Source organism: Bubalus kerabau, chromosome 8 (genome assembly GCF_029407905.1).
Source record: "Bubalus kerabau isolate K-KA32 ecotype Philippines breed swamp buffalo chromosome 8, PCC_UOA_SB_1v2, whole genome shotgun sequence".
Classification (NCBI taxonomy): domain Eukaryota; kingdom Metazoa; phylum Chordata; class Mammalia; order Artiodactyla; family Bovidae; genus Bubalus; species Bubalus kerabau.
Window position 1 is genome coordinate 10,242,391 of NC_073631.1, and position 21,774 is coordinate 10,264,164.

Here is a 21,774-nt window from a genome sequence, read left to right on the forward strand (position 1 = left end):
CTCAACCCGAGAGACCAGTGAGTCTCCTGAAATCCTTTGAAAGGTGCTGCTGTCATGAACATGCAGAGAATTCTTAGCTTAAGGTTTCTCTGTCTCTCTCTTTGTCCCTCATCTATTCATCTATCCATCCCTGTATCTGTTTTTCCAGTAAGGATATAACTGTTCCCTAATTAGATGCTTTGAAAGGTCTGAATTGCTGATACAACTGTCATCTATGTAAAAACCATTTCATAAACTTTGGCTTAGATAAAAGCAGAATGCTCTGTTTAAATATATATATATATATATATATATACACACATATATAAGTGTATATGTGTGCATGTGTGTGTACTCAGTCGTGTCTGACTCTTTACAACTCCATGGACTGTAGCCCTCCAGGCTCCTCTGTCCATGGAATTTTCCAGGGAAGAATACTGAAGTAGGTTGTCATTTCCTGTTCCAGTGGATCTTCTTGATTCAGGGATTGAACCCATGTCTCCTGCACTGGCAGGTGGCTTCTTTATCAGCGAGTCATAAGTTAATTTTTTCCCTACTATTATCAAGCATCTCTCACATACCTAGCCTAGATCTAGAGTCAAATGATGATCTTATGCATTCTTGCTACCTGGCAGATACACTTTGGGGACTGCTAGCAAGGATCCTGATCAGTGTGTACAAAGGAGAAATTTGTAAAATGACTTTTCTGCTTTTGTTACTTTGATGCTGTGAGAAAAATAATAAAGAGACCGAAGTTAGACAAAACATTTCCAAACTACTGAGACCAGGAGAGGGAGAAATATGGCAGCCGTAGAGCTTCACGAGTTCCAGGACAGCTCCGGAGCGCAGTGGGTGGTATGTTTGAGCCCCAGAGGAACATCAGAGATGGAATGACGGGCTCTGAGACAGATGGGACCAAGCTGTCCCTGTCACTGCCCCCCGACCGTGAGCAGGTACCAGGCGTCCTGCTCAGGCTGCTTACCTCCGTGCCCCTGGAAGCAGCAGCGTAATTGGTTGGAAAGAGAGAAAACCGTGAAGCTGGCAGCAGGTTCAAAGCTGCCCCGGGGGGTTTCTCCTTCAGAAAACAAGCCGTAATTCTTCAACCACGCGTCCCATCACATACCCGAAAAGCACCAGCAGCAGGGCCGTGGCTGCCAGGTTCTCCCGGAAAGTGAAGGCGGTTAGCTGGAAGGCCATGATCACAGAGACACACAGGCAGACGGAGACCAAGTAAAAGAGCTGAGAAATGAAGAGGAGAGAGCCTGTTAGCACAAGGGTTTGTCTATCACCATCTCCTGACCCCTGCCTGCCAAGACAGGAGACACAAGAGATGCGGGTTTCATCCCTGGGTTGGGAAGACACCCTGGAGGAGGGCATTGCAACCCACTTCAGTATTCTTGGGCTTCCCTGGTGGCTTAGACAGGAAAGAATCTGCCTGCAATGCAGGAGACCTGGGTTAGACCTCTGGGTTGGGAAGGTCTCCTGGAGGAGGGCATGGCAACCCACTCCAGTATTCGTGCCTGGAAGATCTTCATGGACAGCAGAGCCTAGAGCGCTACAGTCCACGGGGTCACTCGCAAAGAGTCAGGCATGACTGAGCAACCGAGCATGCACGCCTGACCACAAGCTCTCAGTTTGGCTCCCACTTAGCCTGTGTCCTGTCTAGCCCAGCACATGGTTGCAGCAGTGGACTCAGGCCTGGAAAGTCACAGTTTGGGACTGAAACATGTCCCCTTCGAGATTCATGTAAAATGAGGTCGTGAGGATGGACTCTGACTCCACCGGGCGGGGGTCCTTACAGAGAAAGGAAATGAGGACACAGGCTCCCAGAGAGAGGACGTGGGGAGGAGACAGCTGTCCACCAGCCCTGGACGGAGGCCTCGGGAGTATCACCAGCCCTGCCCACGCCGGGATCTGGGACTCCAGCCCCCAGAGAGGCCACGAGATAAACGTCTAACGTCTACACCACCCACACCCACCTCCCATGGGAAAGGGCAGGAACCCAGCCCCTGCCAGGACACACAGCTTCTTCCTACACTAAGAACCAAGGCTAGAAACCCCTCCTGCAGGGAGCAGCCCCCGAGCACTGACAACCCGTGGAAAACCCCCCAGCAGCAGTGCCCCTCCTGAAGCGTCAGACCACAGCTCTGATCTCGTCACCCTCTGTCCAGTGGCCCTCTCCCACACCTCTGACAAACCAAGTCTCAAGACGATTGCATCTTGTGTATTTATTTGTATTTATCTACTTGCTTTCTGCTTCCACCCATAAGAACACAAGTTCTTTACAGGCAGAGACCCTCTCTGTTCTGTTCATGGTTTGTCCACAACACCTCAGACACACCTTAAAGAAAGTGAGAGTAAAGAAAGTGAAGTGGCTGAGTCATGTCCGACTCTTTGCCACCCCTTGGACTATACCCTACCAGGCTCCTCTGTCCATGGAATTTTCCAGGCAAGACTACTGGAGTGGGCTGCCATTGCCTTCTTCAGGGGATCTTCCCAACCTAGGGATCGAACCCAGGTCTCCCGCATTGCAGGCAGACGCTTTACCATCTGAGCCACACCTTGGCCCAGAGCAAAACCTCAAAACCCTCCATTAAATGAGTGACTGACTAGGTGGGGAATGACTGGATGGAGGTGGGAAACCGAGAAGAAAGCAGTGCTCCCTGACTTATGCCTCCAGAGTAAAGAGGAGCCACGGTTAGTGGGAGAGAGAGGAGGACAGTTGACTCATGACTTCAGGAATGGGGAGGCTCTGGGTCTCTCCTGCCTGCTCTTATGCTCTCCGGGCACGTCCTGCCCCTTCTCCTCCTCGGAAGCAAGGGTCACTCTGCATCATTAAATAGCAGGCACGGCAATGGGCAGTCAGGGAGGTCCCTGAACCAGGACTGGGCAACTGGCACTGACCCGCCCGCTCTGTGCCCTCTGGACACACAACCATGGAGCAGTCACTCCCAGTTCCATGCTTCTGTGTCGTGGTCCCACAGGGTCAGCCTTCGGGACGCGGCCTGGCCTCAAGCGGGCATCCAAGGAGGGCACTGTTTAAACAGCAGGGATGGATGAGATCACCCACTCCTCACCCACGTTAGAGTGCGAGCCTCTCAGCACGCCCCACGGTGTGAGGACACATGCCCCGTGCAGGGCTTTGCTGTGCTCACCTGCCCCGCTGGTGTTCTCCTTAACGGCCGTCTCCCCTAAAATCAGCTTTCAGTCCCCTTTGGTCTGCCCTGCTCCTGAGTCAGCCTGCTTTGAACAGTTTTCTTTCTCTCGCTTCTTTCACTCTCTGTCCACACACGGCATCCTGCAGGAAGGCATCCCTGGCTACCTTGATTTGGGTGAATCGCCTTCTCTTTGGGGTTCTCACAACACCTTAATTTCCATTTCTTGTGCTGATTGCAATGCTGGGTTTTAACCATCTTCCTGCTAGTTCATCTCTTATACAGTTCTGTGCATTTCGTCTGGGTGGGAATTACATCGTTTGTCCCCAAAGCTGCACAGATCCCAGCTTATATCCATCTTCCCCTCCTCGGAAGCAACACGACTGGGAAGTGCAGAGAGGAGGCTTAACGTCAAATGTGCTCCCAGGAACTGGCCAGCAAGGTGCAGCCACACACACACACACACACACACACACGCACACACACCTCCCGGGGGTGCAGGGACACAGAGGGACAGCGCCAGAGTCCTACCATGTCAAACAGGAAGTGTGTGAGCCAGTAGGTCCTGTAGCCCAGGCCGCTCACGTGCTGCAGCCGCTTGGCCCCGGTCACCCTGTCCCGCACCACGGAGCTGCCGATGGACGCAGAGAGGATGGAGAAGCCAAGCACGATGCACAGGGCGACACCGCACTGGCGGATGCTCTCCAGGCTGCGGCAGGAGCAGAACGGGCATCAGCGGCTGACAGGGACCCGGGGCTGCTCCTGCTGCTACAGTCAGTGAACTGTTAGTTATCAGTTGAACGGTTACAGGGATGGGGAGGACTGACTCTTTGCAACCCTGTGGACTGTAGCCTGCCAGGCTCCTCTGTCCATGGGATTCTCCAGGCAAGAATACTGGAGTGGGTTGCCACTCCCTTCTCCAGCAGATCTTTCCAACCCAGGGATAGAACTCACGTCTTCTGCACTGTGGGCAAAGTCTTTACCACCTGAGCACCAGGGCAGCCCGAAGGGAGGACAGGGTGGGGAAAAATTATTATGGGACGATATGAAATCATATGTGTGAAACTTCTGAAAACTGTAAAGCATGACAGAATTTAAAGACTCTTTCACTTACTTTCTTTAAAAAGTGAAAAAAAAAAGATCTTTCATCCTTTCTGTACTGACTTATAAGAAGGTCCTACAATCTCAATAAAACTAGCTGTTGCCAGATGTGTTGTAAATATTTTTGTTTCTCTCTTCACTTTTTAAAGTTTAGTTTTTGACAGACTTACTTTCCACTTTTGAATATATATATTTATATAATTTATAAAATATATGCTTTAACTTTATAGGCTTTGCATTGGGCTTAGAAAATTTTAGTTCATGAAAATTACAAAAATATTCAGACATTTTCTTTCATTATCTTAAAGTTTTACTTTTAAGTGTTTGTTTCATATGGATTTTATTTTACTGTAAGAAAGTGAGGTAAAAATTAAAAATGCAGATTCATTCATTTACTTTTCGAATAGCCAGTGAGCTCTGCCTACACTGTGAATATATATATCTCTCTCCTCAAAGGAAAAAAAATAAATAAATAAACCGGACCAGCCGGCATATTGGCTAAGGGTGTGGATTCTCTTACTAAATCCCCTTGATGACCTTTCCAGGCCTGGGTTACAGCTCCCAGCATCCAGAGGACACAGAGGAGAGTGAAGGTTTCCCGCAGGTGCCCGTCTGCCCACTCAGAGCCTTGACATGACACTGAGTCTGCGCTCAGGTAAAACGGATGGCCCCTACTGCCTGGCCTGCATGCTGAGCTGTGCCCTCTGCCCACTTGGGGCTACCTCGCTGGACAGCAGCTCCCATGGGGACAGGGAGGCGATCAGCCCACCTCGCAATCTAAGCTCTCAAAGCACTGAAGCTCTGCATAGATGGTGGTGCTTGGCAATGACACACACTGTGCTTTCTGGGCCATTTTTAACTGGAGCATCACTAACACCTCTGGTCCATCGCCGCCTCCTCCTCGGGGATGGTCACAGCCCAGCTGAATGGCTCAGCTCAAACCGTCCATCACATCTTACTGTATAACCAAAATTGACAGACCCACGCCTAGAATCCGGGGCAGGCGTCAGGTAAAGAGAGGACCCCAAGAGTCCACGTGCAAACGTTAGGACCACCTGCCATGTTCAGGACGTGAGGGGGTTCGCCCATCAGGCAGATTGATGTCCTCCCACCCCGTCTGGTCAGTCACAGGAAGTGCATAAATAATACTTTTTCTTATCACCCATTTTTCACTAAAGGTTTGCTCCCTGTGTGGCAGAGAAGGGAGACGGGGAGGAGGAGACTCTCGGGTCTGTACATAAAGGGGCTCACTAGCACCATCTCCATGCGGACAGCGAGGAAAGACTCGCGGGAAACATCAAGACGCGTCGCTATGGTGACCTCAGTAAACACAGTGCTTACAATCTTCACTTGAAGAAGATGTTGGGTCCCATGGGCTCTGGTGAACCATCCCCTCAGAACAACTTCCACCTGGAACTCAGCCGTACAACACGTGCATCCCTTTTAGACTCAGCCGATGCACATCCTCCTTCACTCATCCCTGTCCGCACGCTTTGCACTCAACGCCCAAGTCTTGCTCCACTCAGTGCATCTGCCAGCATCACTCACGGATGAGAAGAGGGATGAGAAGCACCCCTACCAACCCCAAGATGCTCTTCCTTAGCCAGCCCTCCCTCTGTTCCTTCAACTCACATCTTGTCCTCGTTCAGTAAGGCCCCTCCATACGGGTGGCTGTAGAGCGTGATTCCTATGAAAGACAAGTTGAAAATGAGTGAGAGAGCCCTGCCTGCGGTCCAGGGACAGCCCCCCTGCTCGCCACCCGAGGCACCGTGCCCAGTGCTGCCTGCCCACCTGGCCAGGGCCAGTCCCTCCACCTGGAGAACGGCGAGTCGCAGCCAGCAGGTCAACCAGCGTGCACTGGAACTTCTGCAGCCACTGCTCCCAGAAACCACCCCCAGGTACTGAACACATCTGCACTACATGCTAGCCTCAGTGCTAACACGTCACAGCGACAGACTGTCCGTCACTGTGGCCTGGGTAATGTGTTACCCGTGGTTTACTGTGGGGAGCCAGGCTCAGGAAGACCAAACAGCAATACACCAAGGGCATTCCTTCATGGAAACCACTGAAATACTCAAAACTTCTCCTCCAAATCAAGCCAAGTCTAGACAGAAAACGGAAACACTCCACTGGCCCAGCTTTGCTTTGGGGATTGTTTTGTTTTTTGCTTTGTTAGCTTTTTGAGGCTTTTAATTGCTGTAACCACAGTAGCTAATATGGAGAACTTGCCATCAACTTGTCGATTAAAAGGACTTCATCATCTGTACCATCTTTATAGACTCCATATATATGCGTTAATATGCAATATTTGTCTCTTTCTGACTTCACTCTCCTTGATAGACTCTAGGTTCGTGTATTAGTTCAATTCAATTCAGTCGCTGAGTCTCAGTCGTGTCTGACTCTTTGCGACCCCATGGACTGCAGCACACCAGGCTTCCCTGTCTTTCAGCAACTCCCAGAGCTTGCTCAAACTCATATCCATCGAGTCAGTGATGCCATCCAACCATCTCATCCTCTGTCATCCCCTTCTCTTCCTGCCTTCAATCATTCCCAGCATCAGGGTCTTTTCAAATGAGTCAGTTCTTTGCATCAGGTGGCCAAAGTATTGGAGTTTCAGCTTCAGCATCAGTCCTTCCAATGAATATTCAGGACTGATCTCCTTTAGGATGGACTGGCTGGATCTCCTTACAGTCCAAGGGACTCTCAAGAGTCTTCTCCAACACCACAGTTCAAAAGTATCAATAGGTTCGTGTGTACCTAGGGCTGATGCATGGAGATGTATGGCAGAAACCATAATAATATTGTAAAGTAATTACCCTCCAATTAAAAATAAAATTATTTTTTAAAAAACAGGATTTCATCATGAAGGCTTTTGAGACATCCATGTGTGCTCCCCACCCCAGCAAACTCCATCAGTGTTGTATCCAGAAGAACTCCAGGGCAGCAGGCATCTCGTCTTACTGTCAACGATAAAGACCAACCCCTTTTCCTGTTCTGACTGGTCATCTCAGAGGTGCAGAGCTGAGGCGCAGCTGCACATGGAGCTCATCACTGCATCCTTGCCCCATCTCACCCAGCTCCCCTACACGTCTCCTCCTCTGGTGGCTCTAGCCAGTGATCTGTATTTTGCACTCTCTTATGACAGCATGCCAAATATTTATGGAAACACATGGGGCAGAAGTAAACATAATTAAAGAGCTTGGTGCCAGAAGAGACGACAGAAGCCAGGGTCCCACCAGCCCCGCCACCAGGCACCCTGATCCCTGTCCACCCCCGTGCCTCCTTCCCACTCCAGGCTTCTCTCCTCCCACCCTGGGCTCAGCCACCACCAAAGCAACAGCTTCACAGCAGAGAGAACAGTGGGAGCTACTGGTCCAGCTTTCCAGAACCATTTCTGGACTCTAAATTAATGTTGTCTGGGTGCTCTCCCACAGACTCTCAGCCTGTGTACCAAACGCCTGGAGTGGGTTTCCCAGCCCCTAGACCTGATGTACATACACATCTGCCATGAGCCAACTCTGCTGCTCTCGACCACTTGCCTATCGGGACCACTGACGCCCCCTTTTCTGTCTTTCTTTGCCGGAACAAGGCTCTTCCCCCTCCTTAGGTATCCTCCAGCTCTGGCTCCTGCAGGTGCTGAGTCACCTGACAAGTGGCCCAGCATCTACCAGCACTGTTGAGAGGTGGCCCAGCAGCTAAGGGACTGAGGACTGTGCTCAAAACATGCAGATCCAGCCAAAATCTGGCAAGGGTCCCACCAGGCATTGGCAATGCCATGCAACACTCAGGGCTACATGGATGAATAGCACATTCTAGACGAGAAAACATCTAGAAAAATGCAGCTCGCTGACGAGCAGCTTGGAAAATATTTTATTTTAGTGACACGGGAGAACACTGGACTTGTCTAACCTGAAAATAACCCCTGGAGCAAGAGGGAGCCTGAAAATGCCTTCAGGTGGCTAGAGGATTGTCATGAGCACAGAAGATGGACTCGGTCTACAATGTTCTAGAAGTTAGTCCAAGGAGGTAGATTCAGAAGAGATAAAAAAGCATGTGACTAGAGGGTTGAAACTGTGGGTCAGCCTGACTTCTGAGGCAGGAGGTTGTGTCTTCAGCATCTTGTGTTTGGTTGGCTTTTCCGAATTGCAGTCTTTGTAACAGAATAACACTGTGATTGTAGGGCCAGGGCTTCCCTGAGTTCTGTGAGCTTCTAGTGAATTCTCTAACATGATGGAGTGGCTGTAGCCAGCCACTCAGAAGCTGCAGAGTTGAGAGGAGGCTTGAGAGGAGGGAGGAAACTGAGGTGGAGGAGGCTCCAGTGGCCTCTCTAAGAGAAAGTCATGTCTGACTCTTTTGTGACCCCATGGATTGTAGCCTGCCAGGCTCCTCTGTCCATAGAATTTTCCAGGCAAGAACACTGGAGTGGGTTGCCTTTCCCTTCTCCAGAATATCTTCCTGATCCAGGGATTGAACCTGGGTCTCCTGCATTGTAGACAGATTCTTTACCATCTGAGCCACCTAAGGCCAAACACAATCAGTAGGCGAGTGACAGCCACAATCCTGACTACCTGGAACCCAGCTCATCCACTGTCTGCATTTACAGCCTGTGATGCCCTTGCTGTAGGAACCATGGAACTGCAACAGCAAGCCCTGTAACTGGGTTTTGTTTCCGTCACATCACATGTACTCAGAGCTGCGCTTAGGCAACAACTTGGAGCTGATTATGAGGGAAAGGCCCAGGCTCCTCGAGAAGGACCATGGTTCCAGCACTGCACAGGATGAAAGGAAACCACTCACATCTCTCTTCCAAAGGCTTTCAGAAACAATGTTTCAAAAAGTACATTTTGAATACACTTGCCTGATTTTTCTTTGATTATTCTTGCCATTTATAGTCCAGCTTTTCTAAGAATTGGCCCATGGCAATGTACAAATGTATAAAATTAGTTTTTAGTCTTTTCATTAGACCACGTCTTCTATGGTTTCCAGAGTCTGTATATCTGTCATTTGTAAAAATGCACATCTGTGCTTTTGTCCAATATTCATTACAATAGCAAAGTACTTAACTTGTCTCCAATTCAAGCAGTCACTTTTGGGTTCATTTCTTCTGTAAAACTTATCTTTGCAAGTACTAATGCCCAGATGTCTGTAAACATCTACACCTAAGGAAAAGACTGGATTTGGCATCAACTCATAGGCAAAAGTTTTGTTCTTTTAATTAATTCACTATGAGAGATGGAAGAGTTTATTTAATCTGACAGAGTAGTAAGAGAAATGTATGAACTTTTCTGACTAGAAGGCATTTTGATGGCTTTCTCTCTGTCTCTTCTTTCTCTTAATCTCTTCTGGAAAAAAAGATTTTGTTATCAATAGTAAGATTAATTATTATGCTTACTGAGTAGTAGATGCCAATCATAAAAAGATTTTAGATAAAGAATAGGGGAGATAGTAAAATTAAACCATAATCCAACCCCAAACCAACCAGAATTAAATACTATTTGCATTTTGATATTAATTATTTCAAAATGTCCAAGGTTTTGTCCATACACACATTATTATTAAATTATATTTCACTTTAGGTATCTTCTATTTCATGGATCATTCATGACCTTCAATTAATTTTTTGCTGCTGCTGCTGCTGCTTCTGCTGCTGCTGCTGCTAAGTCGCTTCAGTCGTGTCCGACTCTGTGCGACCCCATAGACGGCAGCCCACCAGGTTCCCCCGTCCCTGGGATTCTCCAAAAACAATTTTTTGCTACATGCATGCAAACATGTGCATAATCTATGTGCTTCACTAGAATCGATGTTCACCAAATAATTTTATTCACTCTATGGATTCAATATTTTTGTGATATTACTCCTGATGAATGCCTTACATGGCTGTCTTTGGGCATTCGTTTTCCCTAGGAATATTGATGATATGTTTCTGAGCTACATCCCACAGAAGGGTATTTCTGTGGTCTCTTTACTTTACAAGCAACACTTTCACAATGTATGGAGTTTGGTGAAAGTGTTAACAGTTCACTCGTGTCCAACTCTTTGCGACCCCGTGGACTGTAGCCCGCCAGGCTCCTCTGTCCATGGGATTCTCCCAGCAAGAAGACTGAAGTGGGTGGCCATTCCCTTCTCCAGGGGATCTTCCCAACCGAGGGACTGAACCCAGGTCTCCTGCATTGCAAGTGGATTCTTTACCACTGAGCAGGAGTTTGGGTGCTTGGCTTTTTCCCACCATGTTCTATAGGCAGCGTTACAGGACCTGCTGCCTTGGAGACTGTGGTCAGACTCAGAAATCAAATTGTGGCTCCTCCACTCCCTTGTGAGACCACAAACCCTTGGCCATCACACAACAGAACTCAGAGAACACTCTGACAGGCAGGAACAGGATCTGAGGACACAGGGAAGGACACTGCGTGTCCCCTGCTTTACTCACTGCCCCCACACATCCAGACAATTGCTAATTCCAAATGGATACAGCCAACAGGGAAAGACATTCTGTCTGTGCTGGCTCCAAGAAGCCAGCAAGTCAGAAAAGTGTGGCCCAGTGAAAGAAAACCCTCCTGGCAATATCTACTCCACCCGCCATTCCAGCCAAAAGTCTCTAGGAAAACTGCCTTACAGCAGGTCCCAACTGGAAGTGGATCCCCTCCTACCTGTAGAGACAGCTGGCACCATGGATCCCCTGCCAGCGTTCAAAAGTGAGCTGAGCCTTTTCCCACTGGCCAGTGAGACTGACTGAGGGAGGCGGGGCACGGTGAGGCAGCAGGAAGCCCAGCCCCCATCCACCTGGGGCACCAGACAACGTGGCCACGTGGGGCAGGGCTGCCAGTGCCCCGCTTCACCACCACGCTCAGTCCCACCCTACAGCCCTTCAGGGGCCACGCCTCCATCCCACCGGCACCACTGAGACTAAGGGGGCTGTGAGGTGGGGCACTTGGAGTGCCAAGGGTCCTCTGGGAGATGAACTTAAACCCTCACTTGGGAGCAATGAGACAGTGCATGTTGGTGCCTTATTCACCAGGCTCAGTATATCTGAGCCCACCCTCTGAAACAAGGCAGATCTGTTGCAGGGCCCAGGGGTAGGTTCAACATACATTATCTACCTCGTTCTCAGCCTAGATTTCAACAAGGACTGCCTGCTTAAAAACAAAACAAAACCACTTCATTGGATTCATAATCTAATAATTTGGCATGCAAAATGTCTAGGATTCAATTTAGAATATCCTTCGTAACAAGAACCAGAATAATCACAACTTGAAAGAGAAAAGACAATGAACAGACACCAACACTGAGATGAGTCAGGATGTGAGAATTATCTGACAACACAGATCATAAAGGTGTTTCAACGTGTAATTGTGAATTCTCTTTAAATGTAAAAATATTTTAGTGTATCAGTAAAAAAAAATATATATAGCAGTGATAAAAATAATCATGTGGGAATTCTAAAACTGAAAGTAACAGAAATTTTTAAAAATGTACTAGATATACTCAACAGTTGGGTGGAAATAGAATGATAGAATCAGTGAGTTAGAGGATGAACAACAGAACTTACCCAAGCTAAAACAAAGAAAATAAATCCCAGAAACTAAGGAACCTATGGAAAAATAACACAAGACCTGACATTCTTATTATCATCGTCCAAGAAGAAAAGAGAGGGACTGAAAAAGCACTTGAAGACATAATGGCTGAAAACTTTGCTACACTGGCAGAAGATGTAAACCTACAAAGTCCAGAGCTAATCCTAAATTAAACTTCAGTGAATCCCAAACAGGAAAACACAAATAAATCCATGCCACAATGTATTATAATTAAATTTCCAAAAATTAAAGATAATTTTATAAGGTCTTAAAATCAGCCAGAGAAAGGGATGGTTAACACAAACTCAAAATACAGTGGATTCCTCATTTGGAACCATGGTATCCAAAAGAAATTGGCATATCTTTCAAGTGCAAAATTTTCTTTTCTAATTGACAGCCATGAGTTATATATTCAAAGAAAATATATTTCAAGAATGAAGGAGAAATTAAAACATTCTCAGTGGATAGAAAAGAGAATTTGCCATTAGTAAACCTTTCTGCTTATCTGAGGTGACTGATATTTCTCCCAGAAATCTTGATTCCAGCTTGTGCTTCATCCAGCCTGGCATTTCACATGATGTACTCTGCATATAAGTTAAATAAGCAGAATGACAATACACATCCTTGACGTACTCCTTTCCCAGTTTGGAACCAGTCTGTTATTCCATGTATCAATAATCTCTGATACACAGATGACACCACCATTATGGCAGAAAGCAGACAAGAACTAATGAGCTTCTTGATGAAAGTGAAAAAGGAGAGTGAAAAAGTTGGCTTAAAGCTCAACATTCAGAAAACAAAGATCATGGCATCCAGTCCCATCACTTTATGGCAAACAGATGGGGAAACAATGGAAACAGTGACAGACCCCCCCCCTTTTTTTTTTTTTTTGGCTCCAAAATCACTGCAGATGGTGACTGCAGCCATGAAATTAAAAGATGCTTGCTCCTTAGAAGAAAAGCTATGACCAACCTAGATAGCATATTAAAAAGCAGAGACATTACTTTGCCAACAAAAGTCCATCTAGTCAAGGCTATGGTTTTTCCAGTAGTCGTGTATGGATGTGAGAGTTTGACTAGAAACAAAGCTGAGCACCGAAGAATTGATGTTTCTGAACTGTGGTGTTGGAGAAGACTCTTGAGAGTCCCTTGAGAGACTGCAAGGAGATCCAAGCAGTCCATCCTAAAGGAAATCAGTCCTGAATATTCATTGGAAGGGCTGATGCTGAAGCTGAAATTCCAATATTCTGGCCACCTGATGTCAAGAACTGACTCATTAGAAAAGACCCTGATGCTGGGAAAGATTGAAGGTGAGAAGAGAAGGGGACGACAGAGGATGAGATGGTTGGATGACATCACCGACTCGATCGACATTAGTTTGAGCAAGCTCTGGGAGTTGGTGAAGGACAGGGAAGCCTGGCGTGCTGTAGTCCATGGGGTCACAATGAGCTGGACACGATTAAACGACTGAACTGAACTGAACTGAAACCTACACTCTAAAATAGCAAAAGCCAGTCTTCTAAACAAAAGGGAAATCATAGCAGAAGAAGACTTAGAACTTCTAAAAGGAAAGAACAACATCAGTTCAGTTCAGTTCAGTTCAGTTGCTCAGTCGTGTCCGACTCTTTGCAATCCCATGTATTGCAGCACGCCAGGTCTCCCTGTCTATCACCAACTCCCGGACTTCACTCAAACTCATGTCCATCAAGTTGGTGATGCCATCCAGCCATCTCATCCTCTGGCGTCCCCTTCTCCTCCTGCCCCCAATCCCTCCCAGCATCAGAGTCTTTTCCAATGGGTCAACTCTTCGCATGAGGTGGCCAAAGTATTGGAGTTTCAGCTTTAGCATCAGTCCTTCCAAAGAAATCCCAGGGCTGATCTCCTTCAGAATGGACTGGTTGGATCTCTTTGCAGTCCAAGGGACTCTCAAGAGACTTCTCCAACACCACAGTTCAAAAGCATCAACTCTTCGGCGCTCAGCCTTCTTCACAGTCCAACTCTCACATCCACACATGACCACAGGAAAAACCATAGCCTTGACTAGACGGACCTTTGTTGGCAAAGTAATGTCTCTGCTTTTTAATATGCTATCTAGGTTGGTCATCACTTTCCTTCCAAGGAGTGAGCGTCTTTTAATTTCATGGCTGCAGTCACCATCTGTAGTGATTTTGGAGTCCCAAAAAATAAAGTCTGACACTGTTTCCCCATCTATTTCCCATGAAGTGACAGAACAACATCAGGATGTGTTAAAAATGGAGATAAACATAGCAGACTGGCCTTTGTCACATGAGTTTCTCAAGTCACAGTTTGTGACATAAGCAATAGTTTGAACAGGATATAAGATGGCGCTCAGTTATAAGTAAATACTTAAGACTGTTAAAATTTACGAATGGAGAGACCTAAGGGGCCTAAGTTCAAGGCATGTTTCTACACAGCAAAGTGGCAAATGCTGAAACCAGTTAGTCACCCGTGTACACTGTAACACCGAGAATCACTAGGAAAACTAGATCAGGGGAGATACTCAAAATATGACAGCTAAACCAGACAGAATCCCAAAAACTGTTCCATACTTCACAGGAAGGAATGAAAAAGAAAACAGAAGAAAGAAAACAAATAATAAAGGGTCAGAATCAAAATGTAAATCCATTCAATATAAATGGTCTCAATATGCCAATTCAATGGCAGAGACTGGTAAGAGTAGATTAAAAAATAAGATCCAACTATACTCTGTCTACACAAAATTCACTTCAGATATAATGAAATAGGCTAGAAATAAAAGGACAAAAAAGATATATTGTGCAAATATTAATTTTAAAAAGCAGGAAAATTTGTATTAATATCAATTAAAGTAGACTTAACAGCAGGTAAAATTATAGCAACGATGAGGAATGCTACACAGTGACAAATGAATTAGTCCACCCAGAACACATAACTATGTAGCTTCAACCATCAGAGCTTCAAAATACATGAAGTGGAAATTGGCACAGTGGAAAGGAGAAACAGACAAATCCACAATTATATTTGGGAACTTCAGTGCACTCCACTCAGCATATGACAGAACTACCAGACAGAAAATCAGCAAGTGTATCGATGAACTCAGCCACAAAAACAGGCAGTAAAACCTAATCGATATATATAGAACACTCCACCCAACAACAGCAGAATACTCATTTTTTTCCATCCCCCATGGAAACTTCACCAAGATAAACCACACCTGAACCATAAAACAAACCTCAGCCAACATAAAATCATTAATATGCAGAGTGTGTTCTCTAACTATGATGACCCAAACAAAAAGTCAATGACAGAAAGGTAACAGGAAAATTCCAGAAGACTAGAATTTAAATAACATACTTCTAAATAATCCCCGAGTACAAGAGCAGGTCTCAAAGGAAATTTTTGAAAGTCAGAAGCCGATCTTATTTGTATCACTTCAAAAGTAATCTGTCACAGCTTTGTAAAAGAAACTGTTCTTTAGCTTTGAACTTTAGAAAAATCATCAGTTTTTTTTTATCAATAATTTCTATCTCATAATTTCCAGTTTGGGAATATTGCTTGATTCATGGCAATCCCCTTGTTTGTCCAAAGTCATGCTGTCTTGTTCTGATGCACGTTTTCTTCTCTCATCATTCTTTGTTACTTTAATTATTATTTGTCTGTTTTCTTTCTCTACCTAATCCAAATAGCTCTCCTCCTCCTCATCATCAGTTTAATGACATCATCCTCTCCCTCTGTGCTCTGAGGAGACTGTACGTGGGACAGGAAGTCTTGCAATCAATACAGTGACTCTGCATCCAGTGAAAATGTATGTCACCATCCGCATCTCAGCAGTCTTCTGCCCCAGCCCTGCAACTTGGGCTGGCTTTCCTGCACCTTTTCCCCTCTGTTTCATGAGTTCACACATCTGCCTGGATCTGTGCGGACGTGAGCTCATCCTAAGATGCTCCCTTGATAACCCCTTCTCAGTGTGTGCGGTGTCTTCCTTCCATGAGACATGGGGCAGGTCCCTCACCCCGTGCTGGGTTTGACAGCTGGTTTTGTCTTTTGTTCTGACTCCTCTTTGATGAGGCCAGGGGCTGGTCCTGACATCTCAGTGCCTACGGCCCTTTCAGCATAGGGAGCTCGTCACCTCCGCTTGGGTGAGACCGGATTTTCTCTCTCAAATATCTCCGAACAAATTGAAGGCCAGTGCTGACGACCAGTTCCTGACACCTGACATCTCTTTGTGCAGAAACTCTGCTGGACCGATCTGAGCTGACCTCCTGTTCTCAGGCCTGGGCTCTCTCACCAGGACTCAGGGGTTTATTCCTAGGGGATGTGCATCTTATTCCATCAAAAGGAACATAGGGAGGAAACTCTGCTAAACATATTTTCCTTCTGATCACTCTGAGGAAAAGGCCTTGTATTTACTGTTCCATTCTAGGCTTTGAACAGTGAAATTTTTAAGGATAAAAATTCTGGGGAGAGCTATCTAACTGCTGTTTTTACTGTGAAACACTAATTTTTTTTCCAAGCAGTCTCTTTTTTAAGAGTTATACATACATGGGAGAAAATTCATAACTTACTGTATGAGACAGAAAATTTTAAACATTCTGTGATTCATCTACTCAGAGAAAAAGCCACCATTAATATTTCTGAATCTGTGTGTGTGTGTGTGTGTGTGTGTGTGTGTGTGTTATACATAGATACCTATTGTCTCTCTACACTATTCCACTATATCAAATTCCTGCTTGGAGGTATGTATGTTGCTATAATTTTTTAAAACTATTTTAAACCATTATGCAAGCATAGCTTTAAAGATAATTCTGAAATTATATGCTCATTACTTCCTCCTGAAAAATACTAGCAACTGGAATTGTTTGGCTGCGTGGTTTCCCCCAAACCCTCTTATGTAGGAATTACTTTGATTCTTAAAACAATCCTGTGAGTAGAGAGGCTCACTCTTATCGTAACTAAAATTGTATTGTGTTAAAAAAAAAAAAAAAGTAACCCAGAGAAACCATAATCTGCTTCCCTCCTGCTCATAGGCTCATCTCACCCCCACCTGCGGGCACATCATCGCTCCCACGTGCGCCCTGCCCCAGTCACCTTCCCCTCCCTGGGGTTGACAGCACCTTTGTAAACTGTCCCCTCCAAGGGGGATTCAGAAAGTGGAGTATGGAGCGGAGGAGGTGGGGTGGGAGGAAGGGACATGCTCCTTCCGGCTCCTGACCCAGAACCATACTTCCTGCCCCCAGCACAGGTGTCCGTCGTGCCGGGCAGCGATGTCCGAGCAACTCTGAGTTCAGAGAGGAGGCAAGGGGGGAGCTCTTGACTGTGGCTCCCACTCACCCTCTGTCTGTCTCCCTGCCGCAGTAACCGAAGTATGACTCAGCCAGGTGCCCTCAGTTCAGCCCATGTGGCCGTTTGCGTGTCTTCTTTAAAAAACATCTGTTCAGTCTTCTGCCCACTTCTTATTCAAGTTGTTTATTTATTTCGTTATTGAGTCAAAGGTGTTATATATATTGGATATTAAGTCAATGGGCTATATGGTCTGCAAATATTTTCTCCCATTCCATAAAGTGCCTTTTCATTTTATTGTTTCCTTGAATTAATCAGGTCAGACTCAGAAGAACAAATACTACATGATCCCACTTACATGAAAATTCTAAACTAGTTCAACTCCTAGAAGCAGAGAACAGAATAGTAGTTATCAAGTGCTGGAGGAAGGGGAGATGGGGGGTGTTGTCAAAGGTAAAGTTTTAATTATACAAGCGGTAAGTCTTAGACCTCTGTGCAGAGCCTAGGGTTTAAGGCACTGTACTGTGTATTTACAAATCCACTAAAAGGATTGATTTTATGTTTTTTAATCACAAAATAGATTGACAGATAATAGAGGGATAGATAGATAGATAATAGATTGCTGTAGTTGTTCAGTTGCTAAGTCATGTCCAACTCTTTGTGACCCCCAGGACCACAGCATGCCAGGCTTCCCTGTCCTTCACTATCATCTGGAGTTTGCTCAAACTCATGTCCACTGAGTCAATGATTCCATCCAGCCATCTCATCCTTTGTCGTCCCCTTCTCCTCCTGCCCTCAATCTTTCCCAGCATCAGGGTCTTTTCTAATGAGTCAGCTCTTCACATCAGGTGGCCAAAGTATTGGAGCTTCAGCTTCAGCATAAGTCTTTCCAATGAATATTCACAGAATTCTCCAGGCAGGAATACTGGAGTGGGTAGCCATTCCCTTCTCCAGGGGACCTTCCTGACCAGGGATTGAACCCAGGTCTCTAGCACTGCAGGCAGATTCCTTACCATCTGAGCCACCACAGAGTGACAGTACAGAGATAGAGGGAAATAGACAGATGGACAGACAGATGTGTGGGACAGAAGGCAGGCAAAGGTAACGTTAGGGGCCTGACCATGATGATGGTTTCAGGGTGTATACTTACCCCAAACTCATCAAGGTGTCTATATTGTGTTTACAATTTTCCATATGTCAAACGTATCTCAATATGGTTTTTTGTTTGTTTGTTTGTGTTTAATGTAGAAAGTTGAGCAGAAATTTTTCAGATGAAGAAGAGTGTAAGAGGTGCCCTGGACAGAGGCTGAGCAGAAACCAAGCCCGAAGGGGCAGCAGGTCAGTGGGGTGATGTGCTGGCCACTGGGAGGGTAGGAGGGGAGCATGGCAGGAACGGGGCGCAGTGACAGGTCAGCAGCAGACTAGAAGGCAGCCTTTGACGTGGGAGGAAACACAGGCACTGATGCCTGAACACGGGGCCAGGACAACCTCACCGCTTTAGAAACGCTTCCCCCAGCAAAGCGTCAGCATCTTAACCATGTCTTTACTCTTGAATCACTGTCAGTGGAATCTCAACAAAAATACTTTCCAAGGGGAGCACCCAGACTGGGGCCGGGGGCATGCAGACGTGTGCGCAACATGAAGGGGGAGTGAGGTGCCGGCGATGGGCAAGCAGGACTGAAGCTGGGTTTGGGTTTGAAGGTTTTATTATTATTTCATCCAGGAGGGTATGACAAACAGTCAGGCTTCTCAAGAACCAAGAAGAAAGAAGGGAGGGGCATGGCAGAGAGGAATGCAGAAGAAAGAGAGTCAAGAGGGGCGGTCTGGCCAGAAGTGGGGTGCCTCAGGTTGTAGGGAAGAGTCTATTTTATTTGATTACAGGAGATACAGGAAGGCGGGTGGGTGTGTGATCTGAAGGACTGATTCTGTGGGTGACGTGGGCACTTAGAGGACATGAGGCTGTGGGGTTGGGGGCAAGTAGGAGTCCAGGGACTCGCCCAAGAGGCTGACACAGGGGCAGGTGGTGCAGATCCTGAGAATATTCAGGATCCCAAGGGCAGAGAGATGGACCGATGGTGGGAGGCACAGGAAGAAGCTGTCCACTCTGGGGGGACTTGGCCTCAACTGACTTCTAACTTCCCTCGGAACCCAGAAAAACATCATCACATGACCTTGCTGTTGTTGCTGTTCAGTTGCCAAGTTGTGTCTGACTCTTTGCGACCCCATGGACTGCAGCACGCCAGGCCTCCCTGTCCCTCACTGTCTCCCGGGGTCTGACTTTACCACGTGACTATCCTATTGACATGCGAACAAAGCCTCTGAGTTGCTGCATTCTGCAACCCCCACTCCTCAGATGAACTGAGGCCGCATCCACGCCTGCCGCCTCCCTGGCTGCAGGGCTCTGCCCAGAACCCACAGCTGTCCAGGCCATTGTAGGCAGTCACCGAGCAGGACACGTGGATTCACGTGGGAGGAAGAGCCTCCCTGCAGAGTCCATGCATGAACACATCTACTCATCTAGACCGCCACCAGCCTGCCAGTCATCTAACGATGACTCCAGGTGCTGGGCGAGGCTAGTCACCTGCTTTACATTGAGTTTCACGCTTAAAATCAGGGGGGCCCTGACAAGCTGCAAATTTGCTGGGGCACAGCAGGGTGGCCAGGCTAGGTCAGGGCTCAGAAAGCTCCTCCACTGAAGGCAGGGATGTCCAGGTGTGCCAGGACCCAGGGCCTTGGAGACGAGAAGCAGGTATGTCGTATGCAGAGTGGCTCATCAGCGGTTGTTGTCAAGATACCCACTGATCAGGTTCCCGGTTCTGCTGGGCTCAGGACTCAGGCTCCGCTTACATGGCCCTGCCTGAGTCCCACGGCCCATGAGCTCTTGAGTCATCATAATGGCTAAGCTAACAGCTTGCCGTCTGTCCATCGCAGACAGACAGACAGCCAGGGGTGTGAGGAGGGGCTTCTGTGCAGAGCCCTGCTCATCAGAGTCCTTAATCAATGGTCAGCTATGACAGGTCCCCACACATTCTCCCAAGGGACTGTGCTCCCAATTCACTGCACAGACCTTCCTTCCCACAAGGACCACGTACTCACACCACGAGGAACTGGGATGTGACACAGATAACATACTGCTCAAGAAGTTGCCAGTAGCTGATAATAAATGTCTTCTTCAAGTCAACAGAACCTTACAACAAAGGAACAGAAAGTCTACTACCAGTGGTCGCTTCTCAGCTGACCCTCTCACCAGGCAGGCCTGGGACCCCAGAAAACAGGGCGGAGAAGACACAATCCGCGGATGCCTGCGGGCTAGTCACACTGTCCCCAGGCCCAATCGCTGCTTATGTTACATGCAGCTGCACACACACACACACACACACACACATATGCACACGCACACACATGCACACACACACACACACACACACATACACACATTCCCTGCTCATCCTTCCTCACAGCCAACCTCCCACAGAGTTTATCCATCTGGCCTCCTAAATTCCTGAAAAGGCCTCTCTCACCACCCTCCTTCCCTCTGATTCCATCTCCACAAGTACCCATGTCTAGCTTCACAGAAGCCACCAGCCAATGCACCGCACACCCATTTTCCTGGAGATGCTGGAATACTGGGTGATTTTTTTTCCTGCTCTTCCTGACACGCTACCTTTCTCTGGACTCTGTGCCAAGATCTCTCACCTCAGGGGCCACAGCCCCTCTGCCTCCTTCCCGCTCCCACCCTCTCTCATCCCGACTTTCCTGTCTCCACATCAGTTTGGGCTAAATGGTTTTTATTTACAAGCCCTCTCCTGACCTTATCTCTCCAGCTGTCTGAATCCTGCTGCGCATGTATTTTCACCTGACATGTGACATGAACCCACCACCTGTGAACTTGTATAAATCCCTTACTCTGTCTCTTTCTCCTGAATCATTCCCAGGTCATCAGTACTGACCACTACATCATTCATTACTAAAAGCTCAGATTTATATTTTAATCCTATAAGCTCTTCCTCTAAATGTCCTGGTGTCAAATTCTTAATTTTTCTTCCTGTTCCCTTCTCCAAAGGCTCAACATTTCCTCCCACCTCTTTGAAGCTGATAATTTTCACCTGTTTGCCTTGAGGCGTCCTGGCCTTACCTGGGTCACTCCTAAGTTGGGAGCAGCATCCTTCCAGCAGGGCACGTGGCAGCAGCCAGGGCCCCTCCCTTTACCACGTGGCTTCAGATTATTCTTCCTGACACACTCCTGGGATCCTGTCATCCTCATTCTCAGATACAGACCAAGCCTTTCAGCTGCCCACCGCATAAAGGCCATCATCCTCCCCTGTCAGTGAAGGGCAAGCAGAAGCTGGCCTCAGGGGCCCTCTCAGACAGATCAACAGTGCTCCTCCTGTACACTCGCCCTCGGGATGAGGTCAACTGGAACTTCCTCCAGGAACTTGAGCAGATGCTCTGACTTCTCTCACATCACCACCACTAGTACCCATGGTAGCATCCTGACATCAGTCACACTTTTGCTCATGTTCCAGGTCCGGTGTTAGTGACCTCCTCCATGAAGCATGTTCCATGAAGCACGCTCCCCTCCATGAAGCATGTTCCATGAAGCACACTCCCCTCCATGAAGCATGTTCCATGAAGCACACTCCCCTCCATGAAGCATGTTCCGTGAAGCATGCTCTCCTCCATGAAGCA

At 47.2% G+C, this 21,774-nt stretch overlaps 1 protein-coding gene across 1 annotated transcript in view; it reads right to left on the reverse strand.

Annotated features, from left to right (window-relative positions):
* Nucleotides 1–21,774, reverse strand: part of ABCA13 (ATP binding cassette subfamily A member 13) — a 409,559-nt gene that overhangs the window by 116,691 nt on the left and 271,094 nt on the right. The window contains exons 51-53 of the mRNA XM_055589635.1: nt 5,868–5,922; nt 3,666–3,843; nt 1,103–1,218 (exon numbers count right to left, since the gene is read on the reverse strand). Coding sequence (XP_055445610.1) covers nt 1,103–1,218; nt 3,666–3,843; nt 5,868–5,922 — 349 coding nt within the window. The remainder of the gene's footprint in view (nt 1–1,102; nt 1,219–3,665; nt 3,844–5,867; nt 5,923–21,774) is intronic.